The 23,433-nt window shown below is 43.9% G+C and overlaps 1 protein-coding gene across 4 annotated transcripts in view; it reads right to left on the reverse strand.

Moving 5' to 3' along the window:
- ADAMTS2 (ADAM metallopeptidase with thrombospondin type 1 motif 2) overlaps positions 1-23,029 on the reverse strand; it is a 225,060-nt gene extending 202,031 nt beyond the window's left edge. Inside the window, exons 1-2 of one of the 4 annotated variants that reach the window (XM_033927280.1) lie at positions 22,798-23,029; positions 21,575-21,921 (exon numbers count right to left, since the gene is read on the reverse strand). In XM_033927280.1, coding sequence (XP_033783171.1) covers positions 21,575-21,921; positions 22,798-22,876 — 426 coding nt within the window. In that variant the 5' untranslated portion in view covers positions 22,877-23,029. Of the gene's footprint in view, positions 1-21,574; positions 21,922-22,797 lie in introns of those variants that run through there. The other 3 variants (XM_033927281.1, XM_033927285.1, XM_033927284.1) reach the window with 3 other exon arrangements.
- Between the last annotated feature and the right edge of the window lie 404 nt (positions 23,030-23,433).

Consider the following 23,433-nt stretch of genomic DNA (forward strand, 5'->3'; position numbering starts at 1 on the left):
AAAAACACCTACAGGGAAAACAGAACCAATAGCCAGCATTCTTGTTTTATGTTCTCTTAGGCTTCTGCAGTTCCTGTCTGGCTTTCAAGATCATTCACGGCATCCTCCCTCCCTAATCCCACTATCCTTAACGCCTTGAGGCCTGCTACCACCAGATCCGCCCACAGACATAAACTATCCTTCCCCTCTCTACGCGGTATTCTCTACGCAGGCAAACTGGGAAATTCCCTCCTCTCCAAAATCACGGGCCTATGGAACGATCTCACAATCCCGCTGCGGAATCTGGGCTCCCTTCAATTATTCCGTAAACAACTGAAAACCTGGCCTTTTTCTAACATATAACATTTCTTCTCCTGTTTATTTTCCCTCTGTTCATATGCTTTTGTAAATCTTTCTCCTCTCTCTCCTTATATTTTTAAGCTTTGTAAATCGTGCCGAGCTCCACTTCCGTGGAGATGATGCGGTATATAAACTTAAGGCTTAGTTTAGTTTAGTTTAGCATGTTAATTCAAAGTACTTATTCCAGGGGACTTAAATTTATTAATACATCTGCCCTTAGTTGCTCTGGCTCAAGATATAACTAGACTATTAGTGGTCTCTTTCATTCGAGAAATTTTTTATGACACCATTGAACTAGATTGAACTAGGCCAGTTACTGGGCAGACTTGCACGGTCTGTGTCTGTGCATGGCCGTTTGGAGGAGAATGGGCAGGGGAGGGCTTCAATGGCTGGGAGGGTGTAGATGGGCTGGAGTAAGTCTTAACAGAGATTTCGGCAGTTGGAACCCAAGCACAGTACCGGGTAGAGCTTTGGATTCTTGCCCAGAAATAGCTAAGAAGAAAAATTAAAAAAAAAAAAAAAAAAAAAATTTTTTAAATTGAATCAGGTTGGGCAGACTGGATGGACCATTCGGGTGGTTATCTGCCGTCATCTACTATGTTACTATGTTACCATTAGAAAGTCCATTTTCTCCATTATGGTGCCCTCGCTCTGGAATGCTCTTCCCCGCCAAGTAAAACAAGCGTCTTCCTTAACAATGTTTACGTTTAAAAAAAAAAAATCAAAAAATAATCAAAATTTTTCTATTCAGGGACGCAAATAATACCTAATATCAGAGCTACGTTCTTCCCCACCGAATACAACCCTGCTCAGGCTCTTTACACCAAACGCTTCTTTTGAAGCAAAATATCCCCTTTTGTTTTCTCTCTTTCTTTTAATAATTTAAATTCCGCATATCCTACAATTCTATGCGGATTACAAATTATTCAGGTACTCAAGCATTTTTCCCTAACTGCCCCAGTAGGCTCCCACTCTATCTAATGTACCTGGGGCAATGGGGATTAACTGACTTTGCCCAGGGTCACAAGGAGCAGTGCGGGATTTGAACCCACAACCTCAGGGTGCCAAGGCTGTAGCTCTAACCACTGCACCACACACTCCCTTTCCTTTTTTTATCTTGATGTATTTTTTACCACCTCTTGTTCCTCCCGTCATGTTAGTTCTATAAAACACTCCCCTCCCCCCCCCCCTTTTTCCCAAATGCTTAATTGTCATATGTGGATAGTGTTTTTATTTTTGTTTTAAAATGTTTTTATTGATTGTAAACCAGGGGTGTCCACCCTTTTGGCATCCCTGGGCCGCCTTGGCCGAAAAAAAATGTTTCTGGGGCCGCACAAATGCGCAAACGCTACAGCAAGACAGAGGAAGGAGCCGGCAAGATGGTAAACACCCGGGGGCAGCAGAGGAAAACACTGAATCGCCCTCAACCGGGGCCGCACAAAATACTTCATGGGGCCGCAGGTTGGACACCCCTGTTGTAAACCGTCTGGATAAATTGTGATAGACAGCATATGAAAGAAATACACTTCCCCCCTCTGTATTCGCAAATTCCGTATCTATGGATTTGCTTATTCGCGGTTTTAAACAAACAAAAAAAAAATTACTTTCATTTTTCAGGCTATTTTAAGCCCTTTAAGCCCCCCCCCCCCTCACCTTAAGTCTTACCTGGTGGTCTAGCAGGTTTTCGGGGCAGGAGCGATCTTCCCACGCTCCTGCCCCTTGCAGATCGCTCACAGGAAATGGCTCGAGAGACTACAGGAGCTCAAGGCAGCCATTTCCTGTGAGCGATCTGCACGGGGCAGGAGCGTGGGAAGATTGCTCCTGCCTGAAAACCTGCTAGACCACCGGGGGGGGGGGGGGAAGGTAGGGCTCACAAGGCTAAAAGTAGCCGAGGGAAGCGGGGGATAAGGGCAGCACTGGCCTGAATATTATTCGCGGTTTTTCCATATTCGCTCTGCCCCTAACCCCCGGGAAGTGTAATAAACTTGGAAACTACTGACTGTCTTATAAAGTCACGTTTCTAGAATTTGGGGTCCGCTTTGAGGAATTTCTGGAGGCATCTACAGAGACCAGAGTATCGGTGTCCTATTTCCATAAGGGCTTTTTTCAGTTTATAACCTACTGGGAATTTCTCTGGGGTAATTCAGCACTGGCAGAGGAATCTCAATTGGAAATTAACCCTACTGGTACTGCTGAGAGCAATTAAGGGGGTACCGAGGGTGGTGGGAAGTGCCAAATTACAAGAGTGTCATTATTGTACTATATTGAAGGCTTAGGTCCCCCAGAGCCAGGCTTATCATATGGGGTGATTAGACACACAGCTGTGTATAACATGTCACACAGCTGCGAACTCCTAAGGGTTTCTGGCGGAAGGCGGCCATCTTTTTGGGTACAACTTTGAACACCGCCGTCTCTCCCTCGGTGCCTCGTATATTATTCTGTCATTTTACTTTGTTAAACATGCATCCAGCTCGGGAAACATTGTTTTTGAGCAAGTGTTATGTAGTAGGGAAGAAATGTATTATGAATCACTGGCTGTCTGACCAGCCTCCCTCAGCATGATATTGGAGAAATAAACTGCATATCTGATGGGAGGCGGGAGCTGCAGCTGGTTCCCGCAATAGATGTAAAACTTCCCTTCAAGTGTGGACTCCTTATCTGAATGCCCTAACTCCGAGAGGTCAAAGTCAGATTCGGAATAATCTATGACTTGGTGATTTGTGTTTTCTGGAATGTATACTTGAGTTGCCAACTGCATTTAAGAACATAAGAACATAAGAAATGCCTGCACCGGATCAGACCATGGGTCCATCTAGTCCGGCGATCCGCACACGCGGAGGCCCAGCCAGGTCTACCCTGGCGAATACCTTAGTTCAGTGATTCCCAACCCTGTCCTGGAGGAACACCAGGCCAATCGGGTTTTCAGGCTAGCCCTAATGAATATGCATGAGAGAGATTTGCATAGGATGGAAGTGATAGGCATGCAAATTTGCTTCATGCATATTCATTAGGGCTAGCCTGAAAACCCAATTGGCCTGGTGTTCCTCCAGGACAGGGTTGGGAACCACTGCCTTAGTTATTCAATGTGTCTTTCAAGAAGATATGCATCCAACTTGCCCTTAAATCCTGGAATGGTGGTTTCCTCCACAACCTCTTCCAGGAAGGGGAGGGGGGAGTGGGGCTGACGGGCAGAGTGGTCCTGTATGGGGGGGTGAGGGGGGGTTGGGGACGGGATGGGGACAGGTTATTTGTCTTAGTGTGGTTCTTGTTCTTTTCTTTGATTGCAATCAAAAGATTATTAAATAATAATAAAGTCACGTTTCTAGAGTGGCTCCGTACAAACAATAGAGCAATGCCTTCCGTGGGACATGCTGACCACATCATTTGCAGTCACCTAAGACTCGCGGGGTGCACTACACACATCAATTCTGATGTCACCTACTAGCAATATTTATAGCCAATCAATATCACATTATTTGCATAATGGTGAAACAGGCATTTAAATTGCAGTGTTTTCGGCCTGCAGAACACATCAGCACCACAATCATTCACAAACAGTATTAAATGTATTTGACCATCAAAACCGGTAAACTCTTGCAATATCCAAGTGTCCAATAATCATTCTATCCTGAACCATGGAAAATCCTTCTGGGCCGCTTACATTCTAAAAGTCAATAATACAAAGTGAACACACTCAAACATTCACATATTCAAGAATTATATAACTTTGATTTTACTGTACCTATGAGACTCCACAGCTAAAATGAGCTATTAGTAAGTCCAGGAGCATGGCAAAACTGAATCTGGATGGTTTCATGACCTCATTTGTATGCTTTTGAGAAAGACACGAGAGCTGTTTTAAGTCCTGCTGGCAAAGGCAATGACGGTAGATGAAAAGTATCGTAGAACTTTCCGCAGGCACCGTTGAGAAAAAAAGGGATTATCCGATTAACACTTAATGAAAGAGCAAAGCACTCCATAAAGAACATCAAGTGGGAAATTCAGCATGGCATTAAGAAACACAGAGACGTTCCAGATGACTCTATTGGGACAGTCGAAGACGTCCTTAATTACTTTTGCTTCCTTTAATTAGCGAGCGGTCACCTTGAAAAATCTATGCAGAGCTGAAGGCTGAAGAGATGTGCACTGTTGGAATCCGATTTTATAACTTTAGATTTTTACTCAAAATCATTTTTAGGATAACTATACATCAAATTTAACCCCTTACCCTATATAGTGATCCATAATGTCACATACTCGTAAACCATCAAAAACATAAACAAAGGTACTCTATCTTAAACACTGAATACAGAGTGTAAACTGCTACAAAGAACTGCTATCAACAAATCAACTAGGAATGTCTCGATACCAATCCAGAAACGGTTCCCAGTTTTTATTAAAAGTTACTATGGGCTAGATTCACCAAGGACACCGATCGTGTCCCGACCATTATCAAAAAGATGTGCTGAGAGTTGAGTCGGTTCAGCGAATGGCCACCAAGATGGTCTCAGGACTCAAGGATCTCCTCGTATGAGGAACGACTGGGTAAGTTGCAGCTGTACTCACTCGAGGAACGCAGAGAGAGGGAAGACATGATCGAGACGTTCAAATATGTCACAGGCCTTATCGAGGTGGAAGAGGATCTCTTTTTCCTTAAAGGACCCACGGCAACAAGAGGGCATCCGTGGAAAATCAGGGGCTGGAAATTTCATGGCGACATCAGAAAATATTTCTTCACCGAAAGGGTGGTTGACCACTGGAATAATCTTCCACAACCGGTAATTAAGGCAAGCAGCGTGCCAGATTTTAAGAAAAGATGGGATTGGTATGTGGGATCTCTTCATGGAGGTAGTTATGGGGTGGGCCATTAGTGTGGGCAGACTAGATGGGCCCTGGCCCTTTTCTGCCGTCATGTTCTATGTTTCTATGACCAGTTTGCGACCCGATTCACTAACCTCTGTGCCGATCATCCTCCGAGCCGATCGGCACATGCAAATGAAGGGAAACGACATGCAAAGTAGGCAGGCAGCAATTCACTAAATAAATCTGGAACACCAACTGGGCTGGCTGATCAACGAAAGAAGCGACTGCTGGGGGACCAGTCGCTCATGTGCTTTCTGACTGCATCTCCTGCTCTCTGCCCCGAATCTCCTCTTGCCGCCCCGACTCTCCTGCCCTTCCCCCGCAGTGCGAGCCTGTGGTTTAAACCCGTGGGTTTAAAGCGGACTCGTGAAGTATTAAAAAGTTTAAAAAAAAAAACCCAGAAAAAAGCAGCTTGCAGCTCTATAAGCATGCACAGACCATCTACAGACAGAAGATGGTCTGTGCATGCTTCAGGATCGCTCACTAGCGAGCCATGTAGTCGGTGGGGGGAGTTCCTCCAATCGCCCCCTTTTGCATGCTGACCCATTGAGAATTCATCAGCCTGCCGCGGATCGCCCACAGATCGGGCACGATCGATCAGGTTAGTGAATCGGAGCCTTACACTGCTAGTCTACAGCACCTCTTTTGATGTCCTACATCAGGGGTAGGTAATTCCGGTCCTCGAGAGCTGGAGCCAGGTCAGGTTTTCAGGATATCCACAATAAATATGCAATAAATAGGCAGTGCATGCAAATCCATCTCGTACATATTCATTGTGGATATCCTGAAAACCTGACCTGGCTCCGGCTCTCAAGGACCGGAATTGCCTACCCCTATCCTACATCAAAGAGACAATCTGTGAAAAACACAAAAGACAGGCTGGGCACAGATACCAACGATACAAGAGCTTAAGCCTGTCCTCAATCAATTCTCAGTTTTAATCGCTTTACATTGTGCCCTTTAAATCTTTTTCTGATCATTACACTGTTCAGATTCAGCTCAGGCTTTTTGGCCCTAATTTTGTAATGCCTGAGTAACACAATCTTGATGAGCATCAGCAGAGCGCTTCTAGATTTCAGGCTTTGTGCATTTCCCCTTCCTTTTGCATTTTCTACTTTTTAGAACCCTATTATAAATATATGCATTACTTCTTACTCACCTAACAATGTATCACGTTAAAGGTTTGAATGAGCAGCTCATTTATAACATTATTTCTGTTTGACATATTGTTTCAGACCAACTGCTAGATCAGGGGTGCCCACACTTTTTGGGCTTGCGAGCTACTTTTAAAATGACCAAGTCAAAATGATCTACTAACAATAAAATTTTTAAAAAACACAAAGCACACTGTACGTATAGAAAATGTTAATTATCATTCCTATTCCAGGGTTTTTCAAAGAGGTCAAAGCAGATGACTCTATGCACTATCACCTCAGTAACAACCATACAAAAATAGACAAATATACCCCCCTCCCTTTTTACTAAACCACGATAGCAGTTTTTAGAGCGCAAGGAGCTGCGCTGAATGCCCAGCGCTGCTCTCGACGCTCATAGGCTCCCTGCGCTAAAAACCTCTTGCGGTTTAGTAAAAGGGGACCTTAGTATAAAATATAGACAGCAGATATAAATTCAGATACATTTTGATCACTAAATTTGAAATAAAATCATTTTTCCTACCTTGTCTGGTGATTTCATGAGTCTCTGGTTGCACTTTCTTCTTCTGACTGTGCATCCAATCTTTCTTCCCTTCTTTTAACCTGTATGCTTCCTCTCCTCCAGACCTCATTCCCTCCCCCAACATTTCCTTCCTCTCTCCCTGCCCTTTCTTTCTCTCTGCCTCCCTTTCTTTTTTTTCTGTTTCTCTTCTTTCCTTCTGTCTCCCTGCCTGCCCTTTTTCTTTCTTTCTCCCTGCCCTCCCCCAAGCCACTGCCACTGCCACTGCAATCGGGGACCAGTACCCAAACTGCCATAGGGGACCAGGACCCAAACCGCCACCAATAACAGGCCCGAAAGCCGACGACGCCCCAAGCTCTCCCTACTTCGGCCGGCCAGCATCGCAATCGACCTATTGGGGGAAATGCTGCCGAGTCCTGCCTTCGCGGAAACAGAAAGTAGGCAGGACCCGGCAGCAAGAAGAGGAAATGCTTCACTAAACTGTCTCCCGCCTTAGCCCGTAGCGAACGCTTGCTTCAGGGCTCTGAACATGTGCGTGACAGCTTCCCTTCTCCCCTCCCCCCCCTCCCCCCCCGCTGACATAACTTCCGGTTTCGGAGGGAAGAGAAGAGAAGCCGGCACGCACACCTTAGAACCCAGAGCATAATTCGCTACGGGCTGAAATCTCCAAGCCGGGTTTTTAAAAAATGTTCAGCAGTGGCGGCAGCAGCAGATGACAGCTGGGCAGACCGCCCACTAAAAGGCCCTAGTTTGAACACAGAGGAAGGCTGAACGGCCCGGTACATCAGGACGGCAACACGAGTCTAGCAATCGACTCACGTTGCCTTCCTGAGCTACCGCTCTATCGCGATCGACGTATTGGGCACCCCTGTGCTAGATGCACCAAAGTCAGCGATTGTCACTAAATCTGTTTTCACAGCTTTAGCGACGATGGCTTTTACTGACCCGAAACGGCTCAAGTGTTTTTCCCCTCAATCGCCCATTTTTTGATGCACGGGGAGGAGCCCAAGGCCCTGATTGGCTCAGACGCCTAAGGACCCTTCCAAGGAGCGTCTGAGCCAATCAGGGCCTTAGGCTCCTCCCTCTGTATCCCATGTGATGCACAGGGAGGGGCCTAAGGTCCTGATTTGCTCAGACGTCAATCCAAGTCTCTCTCACTGGGTCATATTCTCTTTTCTTCTACAGCAGAGAAATATTTTTCAACAAAAATGTTCTAAAACAACGCATTGCGATATGTTGCAAGGAAGTAGTGAAGCTTCTGGAGGAAGAGAAAATATTTCTTCAAGAAAAGGGTGGTGCACATATGGAAAGATTTTCCAGGCAACGTTGTGGAAGTAAAAACAAGAGAATTCAAAACTACTCAGGATAAAGTACAGACGATCGCAGGTCAATATTTGTCCGGTAGTGGTCAGCTGTTCTTGGAATGTTCACTATCGCATTCTAAATTACACCTCGATACTCCATGCTGAGCTGACGGCCTCTGGAATATATCTGGGCATGGGCAAAGTGCGGTAAAAAAAATAGCTAACCAGGCAAAGTTAGGACTGTCTTTTGTGTGGTCCTACATGTCGCATTGGCACTGAAAATCATCAGTGCCAGCTTAAACCCCAGTCCCTGAGCCTGGACCACACTGGCAGTCACTGGCAAAGGCTGTAGCAGCAAACAGAGCTGAGATTCTGTGGCCCTGTCTGGTTAAGTGCCATTGAATAAATCGATTCCTGGACCACCCAGCATGATCTGCAAAGTTAAACCACTTTAAATACTGAACACTTAGTATTTTGCATTTGCAATTGGATTACTCACATAGCGAAGGAATAAGAAGTGATCAACTACTGTAAAAAGGAGTTAAACTTCCTAGCTCCTTGCAGAATCTTTCACGGTCAAGGATGAAACTGTGCCTGTACAAGCAAACAGACCAGGCTCTGGCATCTCTTGGCATTTCATCCTACACCGAGGCAGATGTTGTCTGCTCATATGGTGTGTGCTTTTCAAGCCAATGTTCTTTTTACAAAAGACTTGGGAAAAGTAGCACTTCTGGAACAGATGAGCCCATAAAACTTGGAATTAATTATGGCGTCCTGAACAAATGATCGCAAATAGTTATGTGCCAGGTATCAATATGCCATGAGGTCTCTGTATTTTGTAAAACATACTAAAACAATTTAGAAACAAAGGGTTTATCCTAAATGGAAAAATTCAATTTAATTTTCTATCAGGCCAATCACAGCAGAGTAAACAGAACGGGCATTTCAGCCATCTTCAGGGTACGCTGAAAAGTTTGTTCCACTTACCCAGACGTGGCAAGACCCTTCAGCCACAACAATCATGACCACAACCAGAGAAGCCTAAGGAATATTCTAGGAATTCTTTTTTCAAATTTCTTCCAACCATTCAATATAATTCTACTTTAAGGATATGCAAACATAGTAACATAGTAAATGACGACAGATAAAGACCCAAATGGTCCATCCAGTCTGCCCAAATATACACCATTTATAATTTAATGATTTAATTTAAATTGTTCTTTTTCTTAGATATTTCTGGGCCAGACACCCAGAGCTCTGCCCGGTTCTGTGCTTAGGTTCCATCTACTTGAGTCTCCGTCAAAGTTCACTCCATCTTCACCATTCCAGCCCATTTTCAACTGAATGGCCATATATGGAACACAGAGACCATGCAAGTCTGCCCACAAAGTTCCTTGGTTTTGAACTTTCAGTAGCATATAAATAATTTAGACAACATTCTGCAGTGAAGAAAAACCTTTTGACTATTCAATTATATGCAACGACTGGGTGGTGAGGCGACATTCTTGGGGCTTCGCCCCTTGTTTTTGCCTCCTTATCTCTGAGCATATATTTCATCTAAAATTATCAACTTGTACAAGAAGTTTGTTTACTGTACTAGAGAAGTTTTGGGTTTCTCCATTATTTGTTTTGAGCTAGCTAAGAATGGCATCAACCTATTGTCCTATTGGGGGAAGAGTCATTGGAAGAGTACATTAAGGTCAATCAGAGGACTCAGGAAGGATCGCTTAGCCAAGAATATTTGCTTCTTATACAGTAAAACCAATAATGATGCTTACATCACAAATGATTAAGCTGTGTCTTACTCCTGTGCCATTTACAATCTGCTTGGTGTGCCTACCATTTTACATGGAGACCTTAATGGAACCATGGGTTGTAATGTCATACTTCCTACTGAGCTTCCTTTAGCAGAACTGTCCCAATTCAAAAGGGCAATATTCTAGTCATAGATATCCTTGTCCAATAGAAACTTGAAAGAAATGAAAGATTGTCTAAAGATTTGTTGTCAAGTCATGCATTCCTGAGATTCCTCAAGACTAACAAAATTTGTAACTGCTGAAATAGATAAGAAGAAGTAGAAAAAAAACTCAACACATTTTTAGATTGAATCAGGTTGGGCAGACTGGATGGACCATTCGGGTCTTCATCTGCCGTCATCTACTATGTTACTATACAAGTCAATGTACAATGTCACATGTACAAGTGATCGAAAAGTAGTCAGACAAGAACACCAGTGAGTCTTGTCCGCAAAAGATTCCTTGACAGAAAAAATAAGCTAAGTCAAGGATGTGAAGCATTATGAGTGGAGATGAAAACTTCAGGTACCCTTTCACCAAACGGAAGACGCATTATTTCACTTCGAATTTAGAAAATATAGAAATGTTAATGTATATTACAATTGCAAAAATGAAAAAATTAAAATATCTGACATTTTGATGCAAGTTATACACCCATCCAGACCCCGTCCCTCACCAGCACTATTCACATTTATACACACAGGATAAGATCTATGAATATAAAACACAGCTGAAAACTTAGCTCTTGGAAAAAAAGCATTCATTGATCAATAATTTTCTATTCACATATACCTTGGCTGCTTTACTAATCATGGATTTGTATTTTAAGTTATTTTTTAACTCTTTTTTGATCACTATTCGGGCATTAATGCTGAATGTTAATATTTGCCAGACATTAGTGTTTTCTTGCTTTCAAGGTAATTTCATAAAGGCATTTTCACAACTATAGCACAATACACATGCAATACAAAAAAAGTGCATATAAAATTAAGCCCCACATAAAAATACGCATGATGCAAAGAATATACCTAATTGTACATGACGCAGGTGTTAGCATATTCGTGGTGGAGACACAATTTACAAGCATACTTTTATGCATGAACATTTGTACCTGTTGCCAAGCACGCAGAAATGTTCACGGCTTCATTGTACCTATGACTTTTGCAGGATTTGTGCTGGTACTTAAGTGCCCATGTGATTTTACCCAATAGGCATCCTCCTGCAACCTCTTATAAAATTACGCTGTATGTGAGCTTAACAGCGCTGCTTTCTTTATTCATGGATATTTGCAAAATGCAGAACTTGACTTTAAAGGTCCCTATTAACTACCGTGTTTCCCCCTAAATAAGACACTGTCATATTAATTTTGGGCCCAAAAAACGCACAAGGTCTTATTTGGGGGGAAACACGCTAGACACATTGCACTAGAATCTCCTTTGGCAAACAGAAGAAACCAGAACGAGGCCTGAATTACAAGAGGATAATTTCTAGAACAGAAATGAGTAAGAAGAGGTTAACGAAAGAAGGGGAGGCATATCAACAGCTGCCTGTAAAGAGATCATCCCTAAACGGAGCTGCTCCCCTGCCAAGTTCTTCGAAGGCTGTATGCCTTTGGACATTCCATGACAGCATAAAGACTGGTTGCAATCTGGAGCTCTAGAAACGGATTCCTTTGACGGAAATACCCTTTACAACTGCTTATTGCAGCTCTGCAAACTCTTGGGGGGGGGAAGCTATTTTTACCTAAATTTGGAGCACTGAATACCAACAGTGAGGTATCTATACAAAGAACATCAAAGTTGAAACACTGAATTCCCCAAGCGCCATTTTAAATCAAATAGTGTCCTCTCACAGCAGTGCTTCTTTTCACTAGCTAAAGCTCTGGTACAGGACTTGAGAAATCCCCAGGCGCCCGGCAATTCTTGCTCTCAAATGTTTTTGTTCTTGACGAGTTGCCGCTGACAAAAAAAAGAACCATGCTTCTTCTTGCTCATAATGATACCACACGTAGTAAGACGTTCGCGAAGTCGGGCAGTTTCAAGGCTCGTGGTACTTGAAACTGCCTGACCGTTCCGAACCTCTTAAGATTTCAAGCCTTCAGCTAGTAAATCACAATGGGGAACTTGGAAACATGTTGGGGGTTTTTCCTTTCGGCCGGCTCCGAGAGACACAGACTCACTGGAGTATAACCGTGGATAGTTGGAGAATGAAAGAGAGACTGAACTTTTGAGGGAGGGAGGGCGCAGCGGGGAAGTGCTGCTGCTGGCGACTCGGGCTTATTTTTGGGTAGGGCTTATATTAAGACTTACCCCGAAAATCCTGCTAGGGTTTATGACTATGTATTTGGTTACAGGGCTTACCTTTAAGTTCTTTCCTGGTTCCTATGTTCTCTTAATAATCATTGGCTGGCTCTTCCTTCCCCACCCATTGATCAATTGGAGTCCACTAGAACTGATGCCTTTTTCTTCTTAGCTCCTTTATGGAATGGCATTCCATTAAATCTTCAAGAAGCTCTTTAAAAAAAAAAAAATGTAAATCTATATGCAAGACTCATTTCTTCCACTTAGATTTTGAGAATCTTGATTGACTGACTGATGTCTAATCTAATCTAATCTAAACCTTAGGTCTGTATACCGCATCATCTCTACATTCGTAAAGCTCGACACGGTTAACAAGAGTTAGGGTAGAAAGGAACTCCAGTAGAGGGAAGAGGCAAAATGAAGAGAAAATTTAGAGGACTAGAATAACCCGAGAGGGAGGAGGAGTTACATTTTTGAGAATAACCAGGTTTTCAGATGTTTACGGAAGAGTTGGAGGGAGCTCAAAAGTATACTGCCTTTCAAAGAAATATCAAAGTGGTGGACAATATGATAGCGATATCAGAAAGTAAAAGGACATACAGATATAACAGGGAAGGAGATGAATAGCACAAAAGTTCAATATAGGGCATGAGACTATGTTACTAATGAAGAGGAGATGATAATAGGACATCAATGGTCGCCTATGTATTTTATTGCTTGTGTTTTTTGCTCTATTTTGGGGGAGTATTTATTGTTCATTGTGTATGTATTTTTGACGTAATTTTATTGTTTTGTGTGTAAGTTTATAACCTGCCCTGGGTAAAGGCAGGAAATAATTAAATAAAAGAACAAACAAAACTGACAATTCTGTAGGCTGGAGATATAACGTATTTGCTGGTGTATAGGACGCGCCAGCATATCAGACACCCCCCCCTTTTTTAAAACAATTTTTTAAGAAAAAGAAAATATTTATGCACCTGTACAGTGCCCCCTCCCCCTGTCAGGTTCTGACTGAACCCATTCCCCTCCCTGCCAGGCACTGCTCAAAGCCCCCTTCCCTCTCAGGCTTTTCACCCTGTCTCCCCCTCCCTGCCCTATCCGTCTGTCTTACCTCCTCTGACGCTGGAATCCCTGGTGATCCAGTGGTGCAGCGGGCAGGCATGAGCTTCCCGCGCTCCTGCCCTGCTAACCCAGTTGGTGGTGGCTGCTGCGAGATTGGGTTTCTTCAGCTGCTCAGCGCGCTCCTGCTTGGCGCCGAGCGGCTTCCTGACTGGCTCCTGCGAATTCTCGCGAGTCGTGAGAGCCAGTCAGGAAGCCGCTCGGCGCCGAGCAGGAGCATGCTTAGTGGCTGAAGAAACCCAATCTCGCGACAGCCACCACCGACCGGGTTAGCAGTGTTACAGGAGTGCGGAAAGCTCGCTCCTGCCCGCTGCACCTCTGGACCACCAGGGTTGCCAGCGTCAGAGGAGGTAGGACAGACACAATGCAGATTATCGGCATATAAGACGCACCCCTTATTTTAAGTTTATTTTGAGGGGGAAAAAGTGTGTCCTGTACGCCGGCAAATACAGTAAACAGAACCTGTATGGGCATGCATCTATCAGATGTTTGGTTTTCTTTTGCATTGGGACCTATGCTTTCCTGTCAAAAAATGTAGTTCCTTTCTAATGTCTATTAGTTTTTAATGTAAACTGCCCAGATCTGTGCATAAGTCAGACCGAGAGCTCGTCTCGACGAGCACAGATAACACAGGGCTGGAAGGCCTGCGTGGTGGCCCGTTGGGATTGGCTCCTGGAGGGTCTAGGGGCGGGAGTTTCGTGGAAGGTGCAGCGCGATTGGCCAGTTTGTCTCCTGCTTCGTGGGACAGTGGGGATAGTTTGTAGCGGGTGAAGAAGGAGCAGGACTTTAAGCTGTAACGGCTGCTTCAGGACCAAGGTTTTTCAGGTCCTCGCGGCTACTTCCCCACCCTCCTTTCCTCATAGTTATGGAGTTGGTTCCTGAAGGTCGGAGCCCTGAGCTCGCAGCGGCGAGTATCGAGCTACTAATTAGGGCTCATCGTGAGATGAGTGGATGGTAGGCAGCTGTTCGAATGGGGGTCCCCAGGCGGGCTGGGGACCCATTCGAAGGGGGCAGGGAGGTCCCTGCCACCCACAGACCCTTGCTGGGGCTGAGGCGGGATCACGGGCAAAAAGCTGCTTGGGTATCCTTCTGGTAGCTCGATTTTGTTTTAATTAACTGTTTAATTTGTTCAATAAACAGAGCTGCGACTCGGTTTTACCAAAATAGAGTTTTGTGGTTATTGTGTGTTAATTGTTATAGGTAGGGGGGAGGGGGAATTAGGAATTAAGGAACAACTGGGCCTTTCCAGGTCCAGATGTTATAGTATATAGCAGTATAAACTGAACTGCTCTTTCTTAGTGTACGTTCTGTTGATCCTGCTCCAGAACTGATGTGTTCACGGAAACTACAATGAATCATCTAGTGGAAGAAAGTAAATAGAACCAATTACTTGATCAGATTATGGCCCAGTGTGGTGTGACCTAAGGGACTCGGAATCAAAAGAGGGGCACTCAATACTGGAGAAAAATCAATAAAAGTTTATTAAACGATGCAAATATAAAGAAACAGATTGGGAAAGTATAAAGGCGTGCCCGAGGCCCAACGACACAGGGGAAAACAGAATTTGGAGCCGTCATCAGAGCAAATTAACAACAACTGAACCAAAAAAGTAAAACGAAGGGCATAAGGGCAAAGGAGAGCAACAGGGGCCCAAAATGCTGTTGCGATTAAATAATACTCAGGGAGAACCTCACCTACTGGAGATGGATGAGATTAATTACAACTTAACCAGTACATTTTTGGCTGAACCCGGAACACACACACATCCTGCAACCATTCTCTGCCTGCCTTCCCCCCTCCCCCCCCCACAAGCACCGCCAGGAGCAATCCCCATTTGTGTCCACCCATGCCAGTTCTAAACTAAACTAACTAAACTAAACCTTAAGTTTATATACCGCATCATCTCCATGGAAGTAGAGCTCGGCACGGTTTACAAGAACTTAAAAATGAGAAAGGGTAGGAAAAGGTTTACATAAGTTTATAAATCGAGTGGAAAAGTAAGGGAAAAGAAATTACATGTTAGAGAAGAGCCAGGTTTTTAGTTGTTTGCGGAATAAATGGAGGGAGCTCAGGTTCCGCAGCGGGATAGTAAGGTCATTCCAGAGACCTGTGATTTTGAATAGAAGTGATTTTCGCAGTTTACCTGCGTGGAGAATACCATGTAGGGAGGGGAAGGATAGTTTTAATTTATGGGCAGTCCTGGTGGAGTCAGGGCACGAGGAGTTGAAAGAAAGTGGGATTAGGGAAGGAAGGATGCCGTGAATAATCTTAAAAGCCAGGCAAGAGCATTTGAATTGGACTCTGGAAATCACTGGGAGCCAATGAAGATTGGCCAGGAGTGGGGAGACGTGGTCAGGTTTACGTTTTGCAAAGATCAGCTTGGCTGCTGTATTCTGAATAAGCTGGAGTCTTTGGAGGCTTTTTTTTTGTTAAGCTTAGGTAAATGGCATTGCAGTAGTCAAGTTTGGAGAGGATGATGGATTGGACAAGGAAGGGTCTTGCTTTCCTTAGCATGTGGAGGCTGAAAAAGCATGATTTTGTCAAGGAGTTGAGGTGGTCGTTGAGAGAGAGAGAGGAGTCGATAATGATGCCAGTTCTACGCTCAAAATGGCTGCCAGGACCTCCCAGGGCAGCCTTGTGAAGCTGCCATAGGAAGTCACAGCAGCCATTTTGACGGGGGGGGGGGGGGGGGGGGAACCAGCAGGGGCAAGAGAGGCCGAGGATCACTCCTGCCCAAAAGAGGACACTTGACCACCAGAGCATTTATAGATAGGCCCAGACAGGACGTTCAGGTCATGAAAAGGCCCATGAAGGCCCACACTCTCTGCAAATTTCAGCTGCTGTTTCGGTTTTGGTCAAATCCAAGAACCCCGATTTTGGAAAAAAAAAAAAAAAAGATATAGGAAAAAGAAAAAATACGAAGAATTTTACAAGGGAGGTTGGTGTTTTTTTTGGCCAATGATTAAGATCCTAAGCGTGAAATAACTGGGTATCAACACCAGATAATATAACGCTTTAGTTCCGAGGCCTTTTTAACCACCTAAAGAATAAATAAATAAATAAATATTTAAGAAATTGCATACATTTTGAAGTTATTCAATGGGTTAGAGGAATATTTTTTACCACAGCCACAAAATGGCCAATTTTTTATTTTTATTTTTTAATTATTAATGGTCATGCGCTAACGTTACCATTAGCATGCGGCCATTAAAAAGTTACTGCCACCCATTTTGTAGTTAGTATTCCTGTGCTACCCAGTTAATGCATGCCAATGTAGATGCTCTGTTTAGCACTGAACTTCCCGCTCTCCACTCCTATGCATTTGCACATTTAACACTTACGGCAGTACACCTGAGCGAATCATGTGGTACGTACGCCATTTTTAGCTGTATTAGACGCACAATAGTGCTTAACCCAGCTTAGCGAAAGGCCCCTAATAGACGGCGCATGTGTCAAAGTATAACATAAGAAATAAACAAGACAATATAAAAAATAACACCCTTCCCCCCCGACGTAGGTGACAAGTCTCCCTCAGTTCCCTAGACACGTCCCAACCCTAGGCCCAAATGACTTGGAACGGCAGGATCTAAAATCCCCAAATACGAGGGAGCTTTCGCCCAAATTAAGGTTTTAAAGTTTAAGCTCAGAGTCATAAGCAAAGTCCAGGACAATGCTGTTATGATTCACATCCAAGAATTTATCCTTCCTAGTTATTGTAGCCAACAAATAAATATATTTTACCCAGGGGAGAAAGAGAAGAATCTGACATTAACCATGCTTCCTTCAACTCTCTCTTGAATAAATCTGGACCAGAAATAGTTGGCAGCCTAGGCCAATTAAGGCACACAAGTCTGCATTTTGAAATGTTTTCAGTTTTCCCATCTTGAAACAAAGAATGAGACTAAACTCAAAGTGTCACACAATTGTGGCAGAGACATTACCCTTGGCCCAGTTTTAAGCATTAAGCCTCTCCTTAATTACGACTAACATCATCTTTCAAGACTGTTTGGTCAAGACAGTAGCTTCCAACCTAGAAACTGACTTGCCACAATAATATCCTCAATTTCTTTAGGAGAATCACAAAAACAACCGCAATCTTCCACCAAAAATACAAACTGGAAGCTCCACATTTCACAGCGTTTCCTACTAGTCTGGAAAATATAGATGATCTCTACTGGACAGCTCACCTGGCCCCGTCAACCAGAATGTTCTTCAGTGGCAGCCATAATGGTACTGGAGACATATGGGAAATACTATTATGACCACTAATCATTTATATAGTGCTGAAAGCCTGTACATTTTGACATCTATAGACGGTCCCTGCTAGGAAGAGCTTACAATCTAATTTGGACAGAAAGACATGACATATAGGGTTGAGGATGTAGAACCCAAGGTGAGAGGAGTCGAAAGCACTCTCAAAGAGGTGGTCTTTCAACTAGGCCTTGAACACTGCCAGAGATGGAGCCCGCCATAGGGATTCAGGCAGCTTGTTCCAAGCATATGGTGCAGCAAGGCAGAAGGGACCGAGTCTGGAGATGGCAGCCGAAGAGAAGGGCACAGATAGGAGGAACTTACCAACTGGGCGGAGCTCACGGGGGCGAGGGGGAGGAATATAAGGGGAGATAAGTGAAGAGAGATAGTTAGGGGCAGCTGACTGAGTGCATTTGTAGGTCAGTAAGAGGAGTTTGAATTGTATTTGGAAAGGGATGGGAATTTAGGAGAGAGGTAATATGAGTTTAGTGGTTCTCCCGGAATTTGAGCCGTGCAGCCAAATTGGAGGGAAACGAGATGACTAAGCAGAAGGCCTGAGAGTAGCGAGTTGCATCAGTCTAAGCACGAGGTGATGTGATAAGTGTTTTGGTTGTGTGTTCAGAGAGGAAGGGTCGGATTTTGTTAATATATTAAATAGCGGCTAAATAAATTTCTCCATTTTCCACTGTACTCCAACGGGCTTCTAAAAATACCACTTCTGAAACATCTCAACAAGCCCAGACTTACCGGGCAGCTACGGGGTTTCCACACGATTGAGATGCCCTTAGCCTGCTGTCAATCCTACCCGTAATAGCCAAAGTCTCTTTGTCTCATCAGCTTAAACGGTAGTGAGGGGCCGATTCTAAATCAGCCAATCACACTTAGGTGCCGTTTACAGAATCGTGGCTAGCGGCACTTAAGTAAAAATTTAGGTGTCTGAAGTGCAGGCGAGGGTATGAAAAGCCTAAGTTTTTGGACAATTGCGCCTAGGTCACACTCCACCCATAGAAACGCCCACTTAGGTGTTAGGCGTCTAATTTTAGGCTCCCTTTAGAGAATTTGGCCCTAAGTGGCCAATCTACAAAGGTCGCCCAAATTTTGGTGTCAGACATCCGAGTGCCTCTACTAATCCACGTCAGCAAGGACATGCTCAAATTTAGGCTATAGCAGGCATAAATGTTAGCACCTAAACGCGGTAGCTGAGCGTAAATACGAGCATTCCAGAAAGCACACACAAGAATATTCAGAATGTCCATGATCCAACCCAAGCCCCTCCCATGTGACCACCCCCTTTTCTGCATGCACTTTGCAGAACTGAGGCATAACTCTCACACAAACTGCAAATTAGTATCAATTAGCAAAGGCCTAAGGCCATTTTTTTGGGGGGGTATAATTTTTATCTTTATCTATATGCACCTCAAGCACATATACAGGCTGAGCCAAAAGAAATAGCACAACAGTCCACAAAAAAAAAAAAACCCTCCCCCCCCCCCCCCCAAGCTGACTAGTCGCATACACAAGACAGAATCAGCAAACATTCCCAGCTACAAAGTCCATAGAGGGCTTAAGGCCAATTATTGATAGCTATTGCTAATTAAGTTAGACAAGTAGTTGTATGCATACCTGTGCACACCATTTATAGAATGAGGAGGTAAGGTGGGAAATATCCTGATCCATCACAAATTCAGAGCAGCAGCGTGGGTCTGGCCCTGTGACTTACATATCAGAGACACCAGGCCAGTGAAATTCCTTTAATGAGACAAAAGGGGATAACGGTACCCGATTGAGAATCCATACTGGGGAACACTCGGGTCCCTTTTTCTTAATCCAAGCTTCAGGGGCACACGAACAATATATTAACTAAAGGTTAATAGCCAGTGGAAGAGAACAGCAGAGACATCGGCTCTAAAGCAGACATCTTGAAACCACTCCTCCCTTCAGTGCGGTATTTAAAAATGCAGGTGACCTAGCCATAGTGCAAAGAGGAATCTGTATTTTCTGAATAAGAAATGGGGTCTTTGGCAAGAAAAGAACAGAACACCAGAAATAACATCATAGGGAAGAGCAGTGGTGTCAAGATATGGACAAGCTGATATTTGAAGCTTTTGAAAGTAGCACCACAGTTCAAAAAGAAATTTTTAAAAAAAGTTGTGCCACTGTGCGTCTTGATTGATCACAATGACTTGCCACTGTTCAACCACGCTCGTTCTTCTGAACAGAATTTCAGAGTAAATATATTTCCCAAAGGGAATTCTGTCAGAGCAAATCTTCACATTAAGGATCATAGGGCTCCTTTTTGCTAAGCTGCAGTAAGCTTTAGTGTGTGCTTATCGCAGCTTAAAAAGACTTACCAGAGGACACATATAACCCCCTTTTGTTTTACAAAACCACAGCACAGTTTTTAGCGCCAGCCCTGGTGGTAACACCACCATGACCAGCGCTAAAAACACTAGTGCGGTTTTGTAAAAAAAAAAAAAAAAAGGGGGGGGGGGTTAATGCGCAAGTTTCAAAAATGCGCTTGCAAACCACCTACAAAATCGATGGTGGTAGGGGCTCACACGCTAATGGGAAAGTTAGCGCATGTAGAACAAAGTCAAAGGAACAGAACCCCCCCCCCCCCCCCGTAAAATCCAAGAAAGAGAGGACAATCTTTTAATTCAAAATAAATACAGAAGCGCATGAATAAAACACATGTATAAAAGTCCTATGGATGGAATGTCCTTATATTGAAGGGTGGGGGTTATGAACATATCGTTTGTACCATTGATGATTATTAAGTGATATAACTATTGTTAATTTGTTTGAATATATTGTTACACTTATTGTAAATTTGAAAATGAATAAAGAATTGGAAAGAACAAAAAAAAGAAAAGAAGGGATCCAGCCAATAGAAGGGCATTATGTCCATAGGACTTTTATTCATGTGTTTCTGTATTTATTTTGAATTTATAGAAATAAAAGGTTGTTTGTCCCAAGGTTGACGTACGTGTTCTCTCTTTGAAAGTTAGCACGTGGCCGTTAATTCCACCATTTTACCCCTGCAGTAAAAATGGCCTTACCATGTGGCCAGTTTCAAACGCAGTTTGGTAAAAGAGTCTCAAAATTAACAAATTTTAAAAATGTAACAACAGTGGCTACAAAAATGACACTTTCTTTTTTTAAAAAAAGGTTCAATGTATCCAACAATTATGATTATATAGAGAGTTCAGTTCAAAAAAATAGGTTCAGAAACAAACAGTGACATGAGAGATACACCCAGTAGCTTTTAAAGTCAATATCTCTCATTAATAACCCGAAACTTTTTCAATCCCGATGAAGGTCGTGAGTGATTGAGGTACATCTCAAGCAAAACCCAACTGTGAATCAATGTTTTTAAAAATGCAAGAATCTCAGAACAATCTGCAGGTTTTTTTTTGAAAAGCTACATCGTAAGGCATCCATCAGATCTCCTGTGAACAGGAAAGTGGTATCTGGCTTGCAACTTTCTCTTTCCAGAAAGCAAACATTTCACCTAGACTAAACAGTCCCTGTATAATCAGTGTGCAGAACAAGTGTTAAATGATACCCTTCAGCAATCCTATATTAAAATGGAATTGTATGGACCCAAAATTGGAGAATAAAGAACTTAAGAGAGATGTAAACAGTAAACCTGAGCTCAGCAAAACCATCATATAAATAGCAACAGACCACCACTGCAATTAAACTGTCGGCTTTCACAATTTTTTTTTTAAGTCTTGTACCTGCCTGCAGGAAAAAAAAAAACTACCAGTAAAACTAATTTCATTCAATTTAGGAAAACATCTGTTAACTGAAAATCAACAGTTACAGTAATTAAGGCAGCACAACTGGGTGAGAGATTAGGAAAAAAAAATTCACACGTTTTATTTTATAGATTGGAAAGTTACAGTAATTAAATTAAGAGTCTTACCAGCCCATCACAGTTGCTTATGGCAACTGAAGCGGTCGGTACATCAGCGATGTCCCCAACGTAAAAGCAATCTCCATGGAGCGGTTCCACGTAAGTGGCATTAGAATCCTCCTGCCACTCAATGGTTGCCCCGGGAGCCACCAGCCTGGAGTTGAGTCTCAGCCTGAGATGAAACTCCCTTCCAAAGACAGTCACGTTGTAAAAGATTTTCTCCTTGGCATCTTCAGCCTCCCTTCTGAAGCGTCCCTTTGCAGTCCCCGACACCGAATGGGATAAAAGCCTGCCCTCTGAATCAGTGCTGACAGGGGTTACCAGGGTGTATTCTTCTAGTCTCTCAGAGAGAAAATCTGAAAAGAAAAGGGAAAAAAAGAGCACATGCGTTAGATGAAAACTTTCCTTCCTGAGTCACTTGGTCTGGAGGTTGGCACTCGACACACTTTTATTAATGCAATCTGGCCCATTACATTAAGAAAACAACTGCGATTTCAAAACCACATGCAAGGGTTAATATCAAGATAAACTTGCAAAACCGATTCATGGGTGGATTTGGGCAGCTCCGATTTCAGCTTCTCACAGAGCATCTTTGCAAAGATGCTGCACCTGTAACTGAAGTTCGCTCCCCACCACCCACCCTTATAGGTGCTGCTTCACTTTGCTACGAAAATCCTGCGAGGACCAGATCCAACATCTCAAGGGCCTTCAATCTGACGGTGGAAAACTAATCTCTCCCCCCCCCCCCATCCAGTTTAATGTCCTCCGAGCTCCTAACTGCAAAGCAAACAATTAAAAGCTTTCTGGGGCCATTTGGTTAACCATTTCCCCCCCCCCCCCACACCATAAATACTCTTGTACTAACGGGGAGGAAAATAACGCGTCCTCTTGCAAAAGTTGCTGTTGCACGACCTACAGTGCGAAGTACAATGTGTCCTCGCGCAAACGCATAGATCCGGGATAAATATGCATGCAAGGAGCCAAACCCTGAAGCTGCATCTCTCTCCCCCCCCCCCCCCCCCCCCCCAAGATGCTCTCTGCTGCAGGACACTTCACCTGCAAGGAGTAAGGAAAAGAATGCAACCGAATTACAACTTCCCCCAAACGCTGTCGCTCGGAGCAGACCGAAAACGTCCCGCGCGCTGCAATTCGAAGCGACCCCGGAGTTGAGCGCAAGTTGCAGCCACCGGCTCGGCTCCAAAGCCCTCCTAAACTAGCTGCCCCGCAGCTACCTTTCGCGCTATGCAGGGCGTCCGCTTGCAGCACGAGGGCAGCGCAAAGGAGCAGGCGGGCGGCGGCGGGAGGCTCCATGGCCGCGGGACTGCAGCAGCCGGCGCCGGAGAGTTGAGAGCCCGCGTGAAAGTTGCCCGCTGTGCACGCGCCGCCGAGCCGAGCCCACTCTGGCAGCTCCGGCGGGCCGTGCAAGCCGCCTCGCCATTGGTCCCCGCAGCTCGCTGCCTGAGACGCGCTCTCCGATTGGTCGGTGTTATTTCCCTGCCCAGCTGGGCTCTTGAATCCTTTTTGCTCCCTGTCAAGATTGCGAGGAGGAACGTGTTTCTTCTGACCCTGCTGCGGGTTACTAATTTCTTTCCAAAATAGCATCTTAATGGTAGTTGTAGAAAGGTTGGTTCTTTGGGGTTTTTTCTATTTGCAAAAGTTGTAGTTAAGACGTCTAGCCTGGATTTTTTTTAACACTGATTTTTATACAGTCTATATTATTTTTAAGATATAAACCCAGTATTATTTGGATCGGTGTTTCAAGAAAAGGACTTTAAAATGTTAGTGACCTAAAGAAGAAGCAGCTATGATTGCACTGGGAATCACATTAGCATTCTAGTGCATTTGGAGGAAGAATCTGGGACCATGCT

This window comes from Geotrypetes seraphini, chromosome 18 (genome assembly GCF_902459505.1).
Source record: "Geotrypetes seraphini chromosome 18, aGeoSer1.1, whole genome shotgun sequence".
In the NCBI taxonomy this organism is placed as follows: Eukaryota; Metazoa; Chordata; class Amphibia; order Gymnophiona; family Dermophiidae; genus Geotrypetes; species Geotrypetes seraphini.